Source organism: Bubalus bubalis, chromosome 10 (genome assembly GCF_019923935.1).
Source record: "Bubalus bubalis isolate 160015118507 breed Murrah chromosome 10, NDDB_SH_1, whole genome shotgun sequence".
Taxonomy (NCBI): Eukaryota; Metazoa; Chordata; class Mammalia; order Artiodactyla; family Bovidae; genus Bubalus; species Bubalus bubalis.
The window spans coordinates 17200453-17213437 of NC_059166.1; the positions used below are offsets into that span (position 1 = coordinate 17200453).

Consider the following 12985-nt stretch of genomic DNA (forward strand, 5'->3'; position numbering starts at 1 on the left):
GACATTCACCAGTAAAATAGAAACTCTAATCTCCTAACCTCTGAGCAGCGTTATGAAAATCAAGTGGGAGGAAAAGTGAGCAAAGAACTTCAGAAAACATCGAGGAACTGGAAGCGGTAGTACTTTTTTGACTGATTACCACCCCTCGGCCTGACCTATCCGCAGGGCAGGCGGCTGCCCGGGACTGCGCAGGCGCGCCCGTAGGCCCCGCCCACACAGTCGGTCCCGCCCACCTTCTCGGCCCCGCCCAGCCGGTGCCCGGCGCGCGCACGCCGCCTGGCGTCCTCGCTCCCGGGGCGTCGCCCCGCGTGCGCTGGAGTCACCGAGGCCACCCTTGGCACCGGAAGTGCCCCTGGCGGGTCTGCCTTCAAAGTCTGGGCTACTTGAAGCAGCATCTGGGGCTCGTGACGGTTGGACCAGGCAGTGCTGGGTCCGTGAGCAGAGAGCAGGGTGGTTGGGGCGGACAGGGGAGGGCCCTACTTCTTCGCTGCCCGGAACCCCGCTCGGCTCTCCCCCTCCGCCCGGCAGTGGGCGGTTTCCCGAGAGCCTCTGCGCCGCAGGTGAGTGTCGCGGGGATCCCGGACCCCCGTGATCAGGGCTTGGAGGGACTCAAGAGCCTGTGATGCGATCCCGCTGCGCATTCTGCTTGTGAGCCTGCCGGTGCCTGCGCCGAGGTTCTAGGTCCTCGCTGTTGTCGCTGACACCTGTGGCTCGGGTGGCGGTCCTCCTACCTGAGGAATCCTGTCTGGCCGGAGACTTTTGGGGGCCCCTGCCGATCCCATTCTAGGCCTGTGTCGTTAGAGACGTCTCCGGTCGAGGAACCTGTTTTTATTTCTTCGCTTTTTTGACACATTCCCCGCCCGAAACCCTCTCCCCTGTGGGGGGAAAAAAGGCAAAAACCTTGACTTTAGGGATTACGTTTTGTTAGGTAGCTGTGATATTGTTAAGGATGTTATTTCGTACCTATTTTGGAGCTGGGCATCCTACAGGAGGCTAACGACTCTTTTTGTTTGTTTCAAGCTGGTACCTTTAGAAAAAGTATCCCTCGAAACTTTGTTTCATATTGTATATTACGTGGTGATAAAGTTAGAGATGGACGTGGATCCTTAATGCCTTGTGGGGGATAGACTCAAGCCCTCATTTACTCAAAAATAATTTTCTCTTTTAAGTACCAAGTGCCATTTTTATATCAGTTACTAACTTCTGATAACACACTGCTGCACCCCTCTCTCTTGCAAGCACTCATGTATGTCTTCGTCTTTGAAATCAGAGCCTTAGGTACTGCTGAGGACATTCTTAATATTTTAGAATGTGTGCGATATATCTTTGCCACATAGTCACAATGCTAGAACGCCAAGGTATCAAGAAAGATTCTTGTGATGTTCATACAGGCCAAAATATCTCAGTGTGCACTCCTGTTTTCTTTTCCAAAGGAGATGGTTTTTGTTATCAGTGAGTTCTGACACAAAGAAACAGTGGCAAAACTCTTTGTATTAACACTTGTATTAATACAAGTATTAACTTGTGATTTGTTTCATGCCTTAAAAAAAAAATAAAGAAGTAGTGCCAATCAACGTGTTTTTTTAATTCATGTTTTCCTTTACTTATTTTTCTTTCAATGCCAGTCAACTTTCCAACATTCTTAGACTATGAAAAGCTATATAGGTCCTTTATGGCAATATTCAAGTTGCTTTTACATTTTAAAGATTCAGTGCTAGATCCATAGTCTACAATGGATTCTGCATCTTATTTTGAAACTGGAATCACAGTTCTGACAAATACTAAGGATTAGAGAAGCTTCTAGAATTTACTGTGTTAACAACAATGTTGAATTTTGGTTTACAACAATGGTTTGGGCTTGTTTGCTTTTTAGCTGCTTGACTGGTTTAAAAGATAGTGTGTCAAATCAGTATGGTCAATATTGATAACATGCTAAATAGGTTCTGCCTGTGGTGTTTATTGATATGGCTTGAATATGGCTTTTAAGTTACATTTTAATTGTTATATTCACTGATGTGTTTTTTTCGAGGTAAACTGAAAGTTTACCAAGTACATATATATGTTTTTGTTTCCTTGACCAGGTCTCTCTTGATGCTTTTTTTGTAGTGATAACTTTTTTGTGCTTCTTGAGTATTTATCATATGATGATTATAAAGGTATGAATGTATGCCATGCTGTAATTGGTCATTGGTCACTATTTATTATGCTTATTTGTAATCATCAGTGACTGATTGTAAATTAGCATTATGGTTGCTTTCATATTCCAGAGATGAACATTCTGAAAATTGCTTCACAGTGTATTGTCACTGCTGAAGTTACACACACTCAGCTTACTGAAATGTGTGCAGGAAAATGCATAATTGAGCCTCATCTGTTTTTAATTTAGGACATTAGTTTTGCAGGTAAATATTTTTTAACATTGATACTGATTTTTTAGCCTGTGCTTAATAATGTTCTGCGCTTGTTTCCTCCTACTTAGCAAAGAAAAAAACACTAAGGATAAATAAAATGATATCCCACTAAACTTCAAGGATTTCAAGGTCTGTCTTATTTTTGTATTCAGTGCAATTCCTTGTACCTCAGTATGTGTTCCGTAACATTTCTTGAATGAATGACCTTTGCACATTACAGTAAAAACTGTAGTGAGAGTGGAACCCTGTCTAAGATTCCTTTAAAAATTAAGTGGGCATGGTATCCTGTTTAGGTGTGAAATTGGGAAGGTCCGGTATTTGTTTTGGGCAGAGAACAGAAATCTTAAAACTCAGATATTTGGATCTGTAACCTTTTCAGTCTCTTTGAATGCTTCTTTCCCTAATCCTGGAGGAGTAAAGATACTTTGTCTCTTGATAGAGATACTACTGAGAAGGAAATGGCAACCCACTCCAGTATTCTGAGAATTCCGTGGACAGAGGAGCCTGGTGGGCTGCTGTCCATGGGGTCGCACAGAGTTGGACACGACTGAAGCAGCTAAGCAGCAGCAGAAGTACTACACAGCATAGCATCAAGTTTGCTATAAATTTTGTTGTAATACTGAGTTTTTAGTGTTTAAAATAATTTGACTCTGTTGTTCAGTTGCTAAGTTGTGTCTGACTCTTTGTGACCCCATGGACTACAGCACGTCAGGCTTCCCTTTCCTTCACTATCTCCCGGAGTTTGCTCAGACTCATGTCTGTTAAGTTGATGATGCCATCCAATCATCTAATCCTCTGTCGACCCTTCTCCTCAGTTCAGTTCAGTTCAGTCTCTCAGTCGTGTCTGACTCTGCAACCTCATGGACTGCAGCATGCCAAGCTTTCCTGTCCATCACCAACTCCAGGATCCTACCCAAACTCATGTCCATTGCATCTGTGATGCCATCCAGCCATCTCATCCTCTGTCATCCCCTTCTCCCACCTTCACTCTTTCCCAGCATCAGGGTCTTTTCCAGTAAGTCGGTTTTTCTCATCAGGTGGCCAAAGTATTGGAGTGTCAGCTTCAGCATCTCTCCTTCCAATTGATTTCCTTTAGGATTAACTGGTTTGATTTCTGTGCTGTCCTAGGGACTCTCAAGAGTCTTCTCTAACACCACAGTTCAAAAGCCTCAATTCCTCAGGACTTAGCCTTCTTTATGATCCAAAACTCACATTCATACAGGAAGACTGGAAAAACCATAGCTTTGACTATGCAGACTACGGCAAACTAATAACTTTGCTTTTTAATATGCTGTCTAGGTTTGTCATGGCTTTTCTTCCAAGGAGCAAGTGTCTTTTAATTTCGTGGCTTCAGTCACAGTTTGCAGTGATATTGGAGCCCAAGAAAATAAAATCTGTCACTGTTTCTACTTTTCCCATCTATTTGCCATGAAGTGAATGGGACCAGATGCCATAATCTTAGTTTTCTGAATGTTGAATTAAAGCCAGCTTTTTCACTCTCCTCTTTCACCCTCATCAGTACGCTCTGTTACTTGAATTAAAATTTCACGTTGCATCTTACTTAGGTTAAATGAATGTATTTCGTCATAAACTAAAATAAATACTCAGGACATTTAAGGAAAAGGGTGGTTCTTACAGGATCATATAAAGGAAAAACTTACATTTTTTATCCAGGTAAAGTACGCATAACCTATACTTATGGTTATTTTTCTTTTTAATAATCGCTCTTTAAAAACCAGCAGTGTGTTTTTGAAAATCTCATTTTTATAATTTTATGATTTCATTTTCTATTAATTGAATCAATAGGTAGTGTTTTTAGTTTATTGTGGTTAAAATTTGGTCTGAGGGCTTTTCTTCATATATATTCATTTCTTCAAGTATTGCCAGATACTGTGTCAGGTAGACCCAAATTCTGTCTTCCTGAAGTGTAATTTTGGCAGTGATAAGGATATATTGTTGTTTATTGGCTAAGTCATATTTGACTCTTTGTGCCCCATGGATTGTAGCCTGCCAGGCTCCTCTGTCCATGGGATTTCCCAGGCAAGAATGCTGGTATGGGTTGCCATTTCCTCCTCCAGGGGATCTTTTTGACCCAGAGATCGAACTTGCATCTCCTGCATTGACAGGTGGATAGGATTCTTTACCACTGAGCCACCAGGGCTTCCCAGGTGGCTCAGTGGTAAAGAATTGGCCTGCCAGTGTGGGGTCGGACATGACTGAGAATGCAGGCACTAACTAAGGGTATATATTTGGAAATTGAAGATTCCTGTAAACTTAACAATGTTGACATTCATTTGAGAAGAGTGTCTTAGAGATGCTAAAAGAATTGGAAAATTTATTTTTTGTCTGACGTTTAGATTTTGAGTGGTATTTTGATACATTTTCAGTAAACCCATCATTTCTTTGATAACCAAGAATTTTTAGGTCATTTTTAATGTGGCCTTGGGTTGACTTGACATTTGTTTGTTAGGAAATGCCCATTCATTAACTCCTTAGGAATTTTATCTGAGTAGAAAGAAGTATCCATAACACAGAACCTTCAAAGAAGGCCTGGAGTGACTTCTGTGAGTTTTGGGACAGTGAACCCTGGCCCTCAGAAAAACAAAAGATTTTTTTTTTTTTTAAAGTTGGGGGTGGAGTGGGGTGGGGAGGATGAAAGAGCGAGAGTCTGTTTGCTGTCTCTGCTTATCCAGATCAAGGATGTTCTGCCAGCAGGACATCTTCTAACAGCTTCTAACAGGCCCCAGCTGTGCTCTTCTTACATCGTTGCCCAGACTGGGTGTCGCTCTAGGGCATATGTAGCTTCAGAGCCAAGCAGTCCCACAGCTGTGGTAGGGATGGGTTGGGGATCAGGGAATATGAGAGAGCTGAGGCTAAGAAACTGGACAAAGGTAAGACATCTTAGTAGTGAGACAAAACCTGGCAGCACTCATTCATTCAGAGATTTCCCGAGTGACTGCTGTGTGAGAGGCCGCGTGGTGCTGGGGATGTATCCATAAAATAACAGAGAGCCATGTCCCTGACCCAGAGCTTTTATTCAGGTGGAATATTATCTGTGTCATGACTCCAGAAAGTCATGGGATTTGTTTTTTTTTTTTTTTCTTCTGGACCGCAGATGATCAGTCTTGAATTACTTATAGAGTCAGTTCATAGCTGTATTGCTTCATAACAAATCACCCAAAAACTAAATGGCTTAAAGCAGCAAGCATTTATTATCTCACCATTTCTTTGGTTAGGCTCTGGGCATAATTTAGTTGGGTGCTTCTGATTCAGAGTCTTTCACAGGCTGTAGTCAAGGTACCAGTCAAGGCTGCAGTTATCTCAAGGGTCAGCTTAGGGAAGATCCACTTCCCCGCTCCCTCCCGGCATCGTTGGCAGGATTCGGTGTCTCTGGACCATTGGACTGAGGGCCTCAGTTCCTCTGTTGCCCTTGAGCTTCCGTCAGATCTTTGCCTCATGAGGCTATGCATGGTCAACTCGCAGCATGGTAGCTGGGCTTCCTTTGGAGTGGTCCAGCCAGAGAGCAGAAGACGGTGAGCAAGGCAGATGTCACAGTGTAATCTCAGAAATGACACTTCGTTATTTTTGTGTATTCTGTTTGTTACAGCCTCACGTTCAGGGGGAGCTGATTACACAGGGGTATGGACACCTGGAGGCAGAGGTCATTGAGAGCCGTCTTACAGGCTGTTTGTGATTATTGATAGGCATAAGGCACTTCTTTTGTTGTAGTTATTTAACCTTAACCCTACCCTTCATCCTCTTTATCCACTCATATTTCCCTATCTTACCCTCCATAGACACTGTAATATATTTATTTTCTTGGATGTGTATGTGTCCTTTGAAAAAGAGTGTTTTATATACCACATATAAACTAGCATATTTTTAAGTCTATAAAATGGTATTGGGGATTTAGACCTTGTTCTGTGTCTAAGTTGTTTTGTTTTTTTCACCCAAACCTGTATTTTTTGTTTGTTTTTCGGTGGAGCAGCTTGTGGGATCCTAGTTCCCTGACTAGGGACTGACTCCCCAGGCCCTTGGCAGTAAGTGTCAAGTCCTAACCACTGCAGTGCCAGGAAATTCCCTTAACCCTGTATTTTGATAATATATCCATGTTACTATTTGTAAGTTTTCTTCATTGCTTCTATCTGCTACATAGTATTTGTTAGTGCATGCAACATACTTCCTTATCTTTTCCCTAGCAGGAAATAGACAGATTACCTCCAACTACTGGATATCTCAAACAGTTTTGTCATTAACATCCGAAAACAAGTTCGTTGGTGAGTCTCTGTGAAACTTCGCCTGGAATATTTATTGAAAAATAGGGTGGCAGCATCATGGGATAGCTGCGTACATAATTTTTCTTAAGTACTACCTGATCGCTCTCCAAAATGATTGTAGGAGTTTATGCCCACAAATTGTATATGAGGGGATGTCTTTTTCCCCAAATTCTTGCCAGTACTAATTTTTTTTTTAATCTAGTAAATGTAAAAGAGGTCTCTCACACTTTATTTGCATTCTTCTATTACTGGTATCTGTACGTGTTAACCATTTGGGTTTCCCCTTCATAAATTGCCATTTATGTGCTATTCATTTTTGTATGAAGTTCTTTTGTCCATTAGTGTGAGGAATTATAAGGTGGATTTTCTGATCTTAGGGTATCCTTGCATTCCTGGGATAAACCTTCTTGATCGTGGAGTATATGTGTGTGTGTTGTGCACGTGCATGAGTGTCCTTGTTGATACATTGTTAATTAGCTAATGTTTTATTTAAGATTACCACATCATGGTCTTAAGTGAAATAGGCTCTGTATTGTTCTTAGTTAGTTTTCAAAATTGAGGTGGTGGCTTCCTGGTGGCTCAGCTGGTAAAGAATCCACCTGCAATGCAGGAGACACAGGAGATGTGGGTTGGATCCCTAGGTCAAGAAGATCCTCTGGAGAAGTGAATGGCAACCCGCTCCAGTATTGTTGCCTGAAGAATTCCATGAACAGAGGAGCCTGGCGGGCTACAGTCCATGGGGTCACAAAGAGTCAGGCACAACTGAGTGACTAACACTTTCACTTTATACCTCATAAAAAGTTGACCAGTTTTCCCTTATTTTCTGGACCAATTTTTATGTCATTGAAATTATCTGCTGTCTGGAGGGTAAGTAAAAACCCACGTATGAAAACCCCATATCCATATATTCACATGCTACTAAGTACAAAGACTATGCTTGGTTTTTGCATCTGGAAAGTTTCAGGGAAGGTACAGTTAGCATTTACTGAAGACCTACTCTTTGCCAAGTAGTGTTCTGGCTACTTTAAATAGTCATTTATTCCTCATAGTGCAACTCTTGGAAGTATGGTTACTCAGGAAGTCCCTGGCAGTCCAGTGGTTAGGACTCCACATTTTCACCACTGAGAGCCTAGGTTCAATCCCTGTTGGAGGAACTAAGATCCCACAAGTTGTGTGGCGTGGTTAAAAACAAAGAAGAAGTAGTAACAATCCCAATTTACAGATTTAAAAACTAAGGCTCAGAAAAGATAAAGGACTTGACAAAGGTGGCAGGATTACAGTTCTACCAAGAGTCTTCTAACATCAAAATGTATTTTCTGTTTCACACTGCTTTCCAAAAAAAGCATCTAACATTCTACATTTGTTCTGCAGATACTCCATAAGACTTGTATTTCATGTACTGAAGTTACCAACTCAGATCTTTTCCTGCTCTCAGAGATTCAAGGTGGACAAGTGCCTTGAGATGAAGGCCCCCCGCCAAGTACCGGGGGACTTTAGAAGGGGGAGGGCTTATTCTGAACTGACAAGTTTGGTAGGTAGACATACTGGGAAAATTGGTACTGATCTGAGTGGGACTTTGACACATAGGTAGGGTTTGACTGTGGGAACTAAGAAATTTCTCTGAAGGAGTGGAAATTATCATAAGCAAATGTACAGACATAGAAAATGTAGTGTGTGTGAAAGCAAGCTTCTTCAGGGATCCTTGGAAAGTATGTTTTTAAAAAACTCTTTGTAGTACTTATTTTTAAAAGACTTAATATGAAATGTTTCTTTCTTTTTTAGCTTGTAATTGAGCATGAGTCTTCTTATGATTAGTGAGAATGTAAAGTTGGCCCGTGAATATGCCTTGCTGGGAAATTACGACTCTGCAATGGTCTATTATCAGGGAGTTCTTGACCAAATGAACAAGTATCTGTACTCAGTCAAAGATACATACCTCCAGCAGAAATGGCAACAGGTAAGATTGGTGACTGCTGTTTGTTTCAGTGGTTTAAAATACTCAGATTTAAATAGATGCTGCTTTGCGGCTATGCATAAAGACTGTATAATTTATTATACGGATTTGTACACAGTGTTACTTAAAACAGCGTGTCATATTCACCATCGTCAGTATGATGGCTTCTACTCAATTATTCTAATTTTTGGAATCTAATAGGAATGGTTTTGAAATTTTTTTCTAGATCTCATTTTGACCTGATAAAATTAGAATTGACTTTATTAAGCCATTGTTGAAACTGCAAATGACACCTGAATCTCACATGTTCCGTATTCCCTATAGAACATCATAAATTAGACCATACTTGAATCCCATGTGAGGAATTTTATCCACTGAGGAGCAGTAGAAATTTATGTGCTTGCTAAGTTGCTTCAGTTATGTCCGACTCTTTGCGACCCCATGGACTATAGCTCACCAGGCTTTCCTGTCCATGGAATTCTCCAGGCAGGAATACTGGAGTGGGTTGCCATGCCCTCCCCCAGGGGATCTTCCCGACCTAGGGATGGAACCCAAGTCTCCTGCGGCTCCTACATTGCAGGCAGATTCTTTATCACTGAGCCATGAAGGAAGAAATTTATAGGTAGAAACTATAGAACTTACACGTCCAGTTGGATGTGTCATTTATAATAAGGTTCAACAATGTCCCAGGAGAGAAATGTTATAGAAATTAATAGTCTTTTTGAGCTGATCTTCTAGCTAGAATATTACCCTCAAGTTCTGCTAAACTGCCTTTTTAATAATATTCCATATTTGTCCTTAACTTTAACAGAAAAATAGTCTACCCCTTTGAACTTAACCTCTTTCCTTAAATCTGCCTCTTCATATTTTACATTAGAAGGGGAAATGAAAGACTTTTAAGACCTTTTGTTCTTAGGCCAGCAACTTTTACTTAAGAAGTCTAAAGTTTTTTATAAGAATATTTAAATTGGAAATTCCCTAGCTGTCCAGTAGTTAATATTCCACATCTCCACTCTAGGGGACACAAGTTTAATCCCTGTTGTGGGAACCTGCAAGGTACGTGCTATGGCCAAAAATAAATATAAATAAAAGATTGAGTGTGTTTTTTAAAATCTTTATTGAATTTGTTACAACATTGCTTCCGTTTTATGTTTTGATTTTTTGGCCCCAAAGCATGTAGGATCTTAACTCCCCAAACAGGGACTGAACCTGCATTCCTGCACCCCCTGCATTGGAAAGGGAAGTCTTAACCACTGGACCACCGGGGAAATGCCAAGATTAAATGTGTTTTTTAAAAAAAAAAAAAAAGCAGAGAGAAAGAAAGGATATTTAAATCATTTAGTTTTAAAACCAAACATTGCTAGCTTCATTTCTTTCATATGTGTATATATATATATGAAATATATATCATCTTAAAGTTGTCAAGGCAGCTTTTAAGAATATATATATAGGTTGTATGTAAATTGAGCCATTTGTCTTCTGAAGCTTTATTTTTCAACCTGTGGGATGCATTCCATTAGTGAGTTGTGAAATTAGTCAATTCTGATGAGCGTTTTTAAAGTCAGTTAAGTAGCATAAGAACCATCAAAGCACAACTTGCAGAAGTAATATTTTTACCAAACTTTAAAGGTACAGCTAACTTTTAAATTTGTTATGCACTTTGACTTATAATGCACGTCATTACAAGTCAGTGACAATGGCCTAATTAGCCAGAACACTTAACTCATTTTATCAGAATTAATTTTGTAATTAAAAATAAAGAATTTATGAGCCATTATTAAAATTTCAACAAAACATTTTGGTATGGTTTCCTGGATACCTGATGTCAAAATGGAGGCTTCTAGCATTCTTAATAAATGGCCCAACTTAATTTGGCAGTGATTTATTAGTTATAGAAATTTAAAGAACCATATTCTCCTTTGAAATTAGGTTTGGCAGGAAATAAATGTGGAAGCAAAACACGTTAAGGATATCATGAAAACACTAGAGAGCTTTAAACTAGACAGCACTCCATTAAAAGCCGCACAACACGAGCTTCCAGCGTCTGAGGGAGAAGTCTGGTCCTTGCCCGTACCTGCCGAACGAAGGTAAGTAGACACCCTTTAAGAAACAAACTGACACAGAACTGGTCCGCATTGGTCCTGTCCAGGAGGAGGACTGAGGGGCTGAGAGACGGGAATGCGCAAGGGTTTGTTTTTTTAAATACCGTTTGTAACTTAAATTGTGTATTGTGTGATTCTGTGACCCATTTCAGTAAATGAAATTTAGGTAGACATATTCTTTTGTGAATGAGCTCAAAGTAGTAGAGATACACCTTATGGAAGGAACATGGGGATGGAGATTGAAATATCTGGACTGTAAGTCTGTCTTTGCCACTATCTGTAGCTTTGGAAAAGCATATAACCATTATAGACCTCAGATTTTGTTACGTAAAGTGAGGAAATTAGACTGAAGCAGTGGTTCTCAAAAAGATGTCACAGAACACTGCTGTTTATCAAGCTACACTGCTGCTAAAATTGAAAAGTGGGCTTTTTAGCTAACAGGAAAAAAAGATAAAATGTTCTCAATTATAGGTTTTATTCTGACATTTTTATTTCCAGATTGCTATTACCTGGTGCCAGCAAATGAACAATTAGTGAAAGTTTATATGTACTGAAATGCTCAAAAGAGCCAATTATGCTTAGTTCCACTGCATATTTTTTTTTAACTGACAGGAGTGCAAGTGGATGTCATTTATCTATTTTACTCACACAATAGATTTCCTAGTTTGTATTGTGTGTTTAAATATATTAGTATATAATAGCGGAGAAGGCAATGGCAACCCACTCCAGTACTCTTGCCTGGAAAATCCCAGGGACGGGGGAGCCTGGTGGGTTGCAGTCCACAGAGTTGGACACGACTGAAGCGTCTTAGCAGCAGCAGCAATGTATAATAGCATTCTACAAAGAACAGTGACTTTCAGTTTCTTTGCCCCTTAACCAGTTTGAGAGCCTTGCATTAAAACATTGCTCAGGTGCTTTTTAGACGTTTAAGATTCTATCATTGCAACTGTTACTCCTTGACTACGTTTTATGACAGGTGCTAGATATTGAGTACTCATGTGGTTCTGAGCACTAATACAGAATACACATGTTATCGTATTTATTTTTCACAATAAGCCTTCCAAATAATTAGTTATGTTTTTTCTGTGTTTCAGGTAAGATAGTTGAGATACAGTGAAGTTAGGTAACTTCCCCATTATCACAAAACTAGTAGCTGGTAGAGTTAAGATTTGAACCCAGATGTGTGTGGTTACAAAGCTAGCACTCTCTGCCATATTGGCCATTCTCAAACTCTAGCATACATAAAGATCTCTTGGGGAACTCATTCAGAATGTGGATTCTGGGGTTTCAGTCCCAGAGAGTCTGGTATAATAGCAGAGGAGCCCAGGAGTGTGCAGGCGATTCTAATCCAAGTGGTTGGTGGATCACACTTTAAAAAGTACCGTACTGAAGTGTTTCTCCTCCAGTTTAGGATTGACTAATGGACATTGATTGTTTTTAGCCACTTTCATTTTTTTCAGCTCCAGATACAAGTACTAATATTCTGTTATTGACGGTGATACCTTCTGAATATTTACTACGTTTTACCCTTACTCTTAAGTACTTTTATATATGTGTGTCTGTGTGTGTGTGTGTATGTATTCTGTTTTATTTTAGAATTCACTAAAAAAAAAAAACCTCAAAACTACAGCAGTAGGCTCATTAAAGAAAAACTGGAAAATTCATAAAAGTAGAGATGAAACGATACAGTCATCCTAGTGCAACTTCTAGTCCTTTATACATTGTTTATTTTCATGGTTGTAGTTGTGCTATACCCATAATATATAACTTGGTATCATTTTTTTTAATCCTAATAGTAGACAATTGCTGTACATTTACTGTGTTGCCAAGTACCATATCAGTTGTTTTACATGTATTATTTAATCCTCAAAACAGACTTAGAAGGTAGGTACTAAACTGTTAGCCCCAATTTCTGATGAGGAAACTTAAGCTTAGATAGGTAAAGTAACTTGCTCTTTATAGTTACCTAAACATAGGTAATTTATAAGCCATCTTAGACCCTATTCTTTGCTGTTTTTAAAGGGTTGTTTGCTGCACTTTTAAGGGATATAATCTACAATAGTTAACCCCTTTTATCTTATTATAAATAAATTGAAAAATTTTCCACATCTATGTTTACTTTTTCTTAATTTCCAAAGTAGAACTAATAAAAGATGAGTGAAGTTGTGTTTTTATTTTATCTTGCCTATAAATATGTTTTACTCCTGCTTAACTTTCCTTTTATCCCTCCTTCTGGAGAAT

At 39.7% G+C, this 12985-nt stretch overlaps 1 protein-coding gene across 6 annotated transcripts in view; it reads left to right on the forward strand.

The window, feature by feature from the left end:
- Nucleotides 1-258: 258 nt before the first annotated feature.
- The window catches only part of KATNA1 (katanin catalytic subunit A1), a 34511-nt gene continuing 21784 nt past the window's right edge, over nt 259-12985 (forward strand). The window contains exons 1-4 of one of the 6 annotated variants that reach the window (XM_025294408.2): nt 259-560; nt 6614-6688; nt 8471-8645; nt 10572-10729. In XM_025294408.2, the coding sequence (XP_025150193.1) occupies nt 8484-8645; nt 10572-10729 (320 nt within the window). In that variant the 5' untranslated portion in view covers nt 259-560; nt 6614-6688; nt 8471-8483. Of the gene's footprint in view, nt 561-6613; nt 6689-7881; nt 8220-8470; nt 8646-10571; nt 10730-12985 lie in introns of those variants that run through there. The other 5 variants (XM_025294407.2, XM_025294411.2, XM_006080279.3 and 2 more) reach the window with 5 other exon arrangements.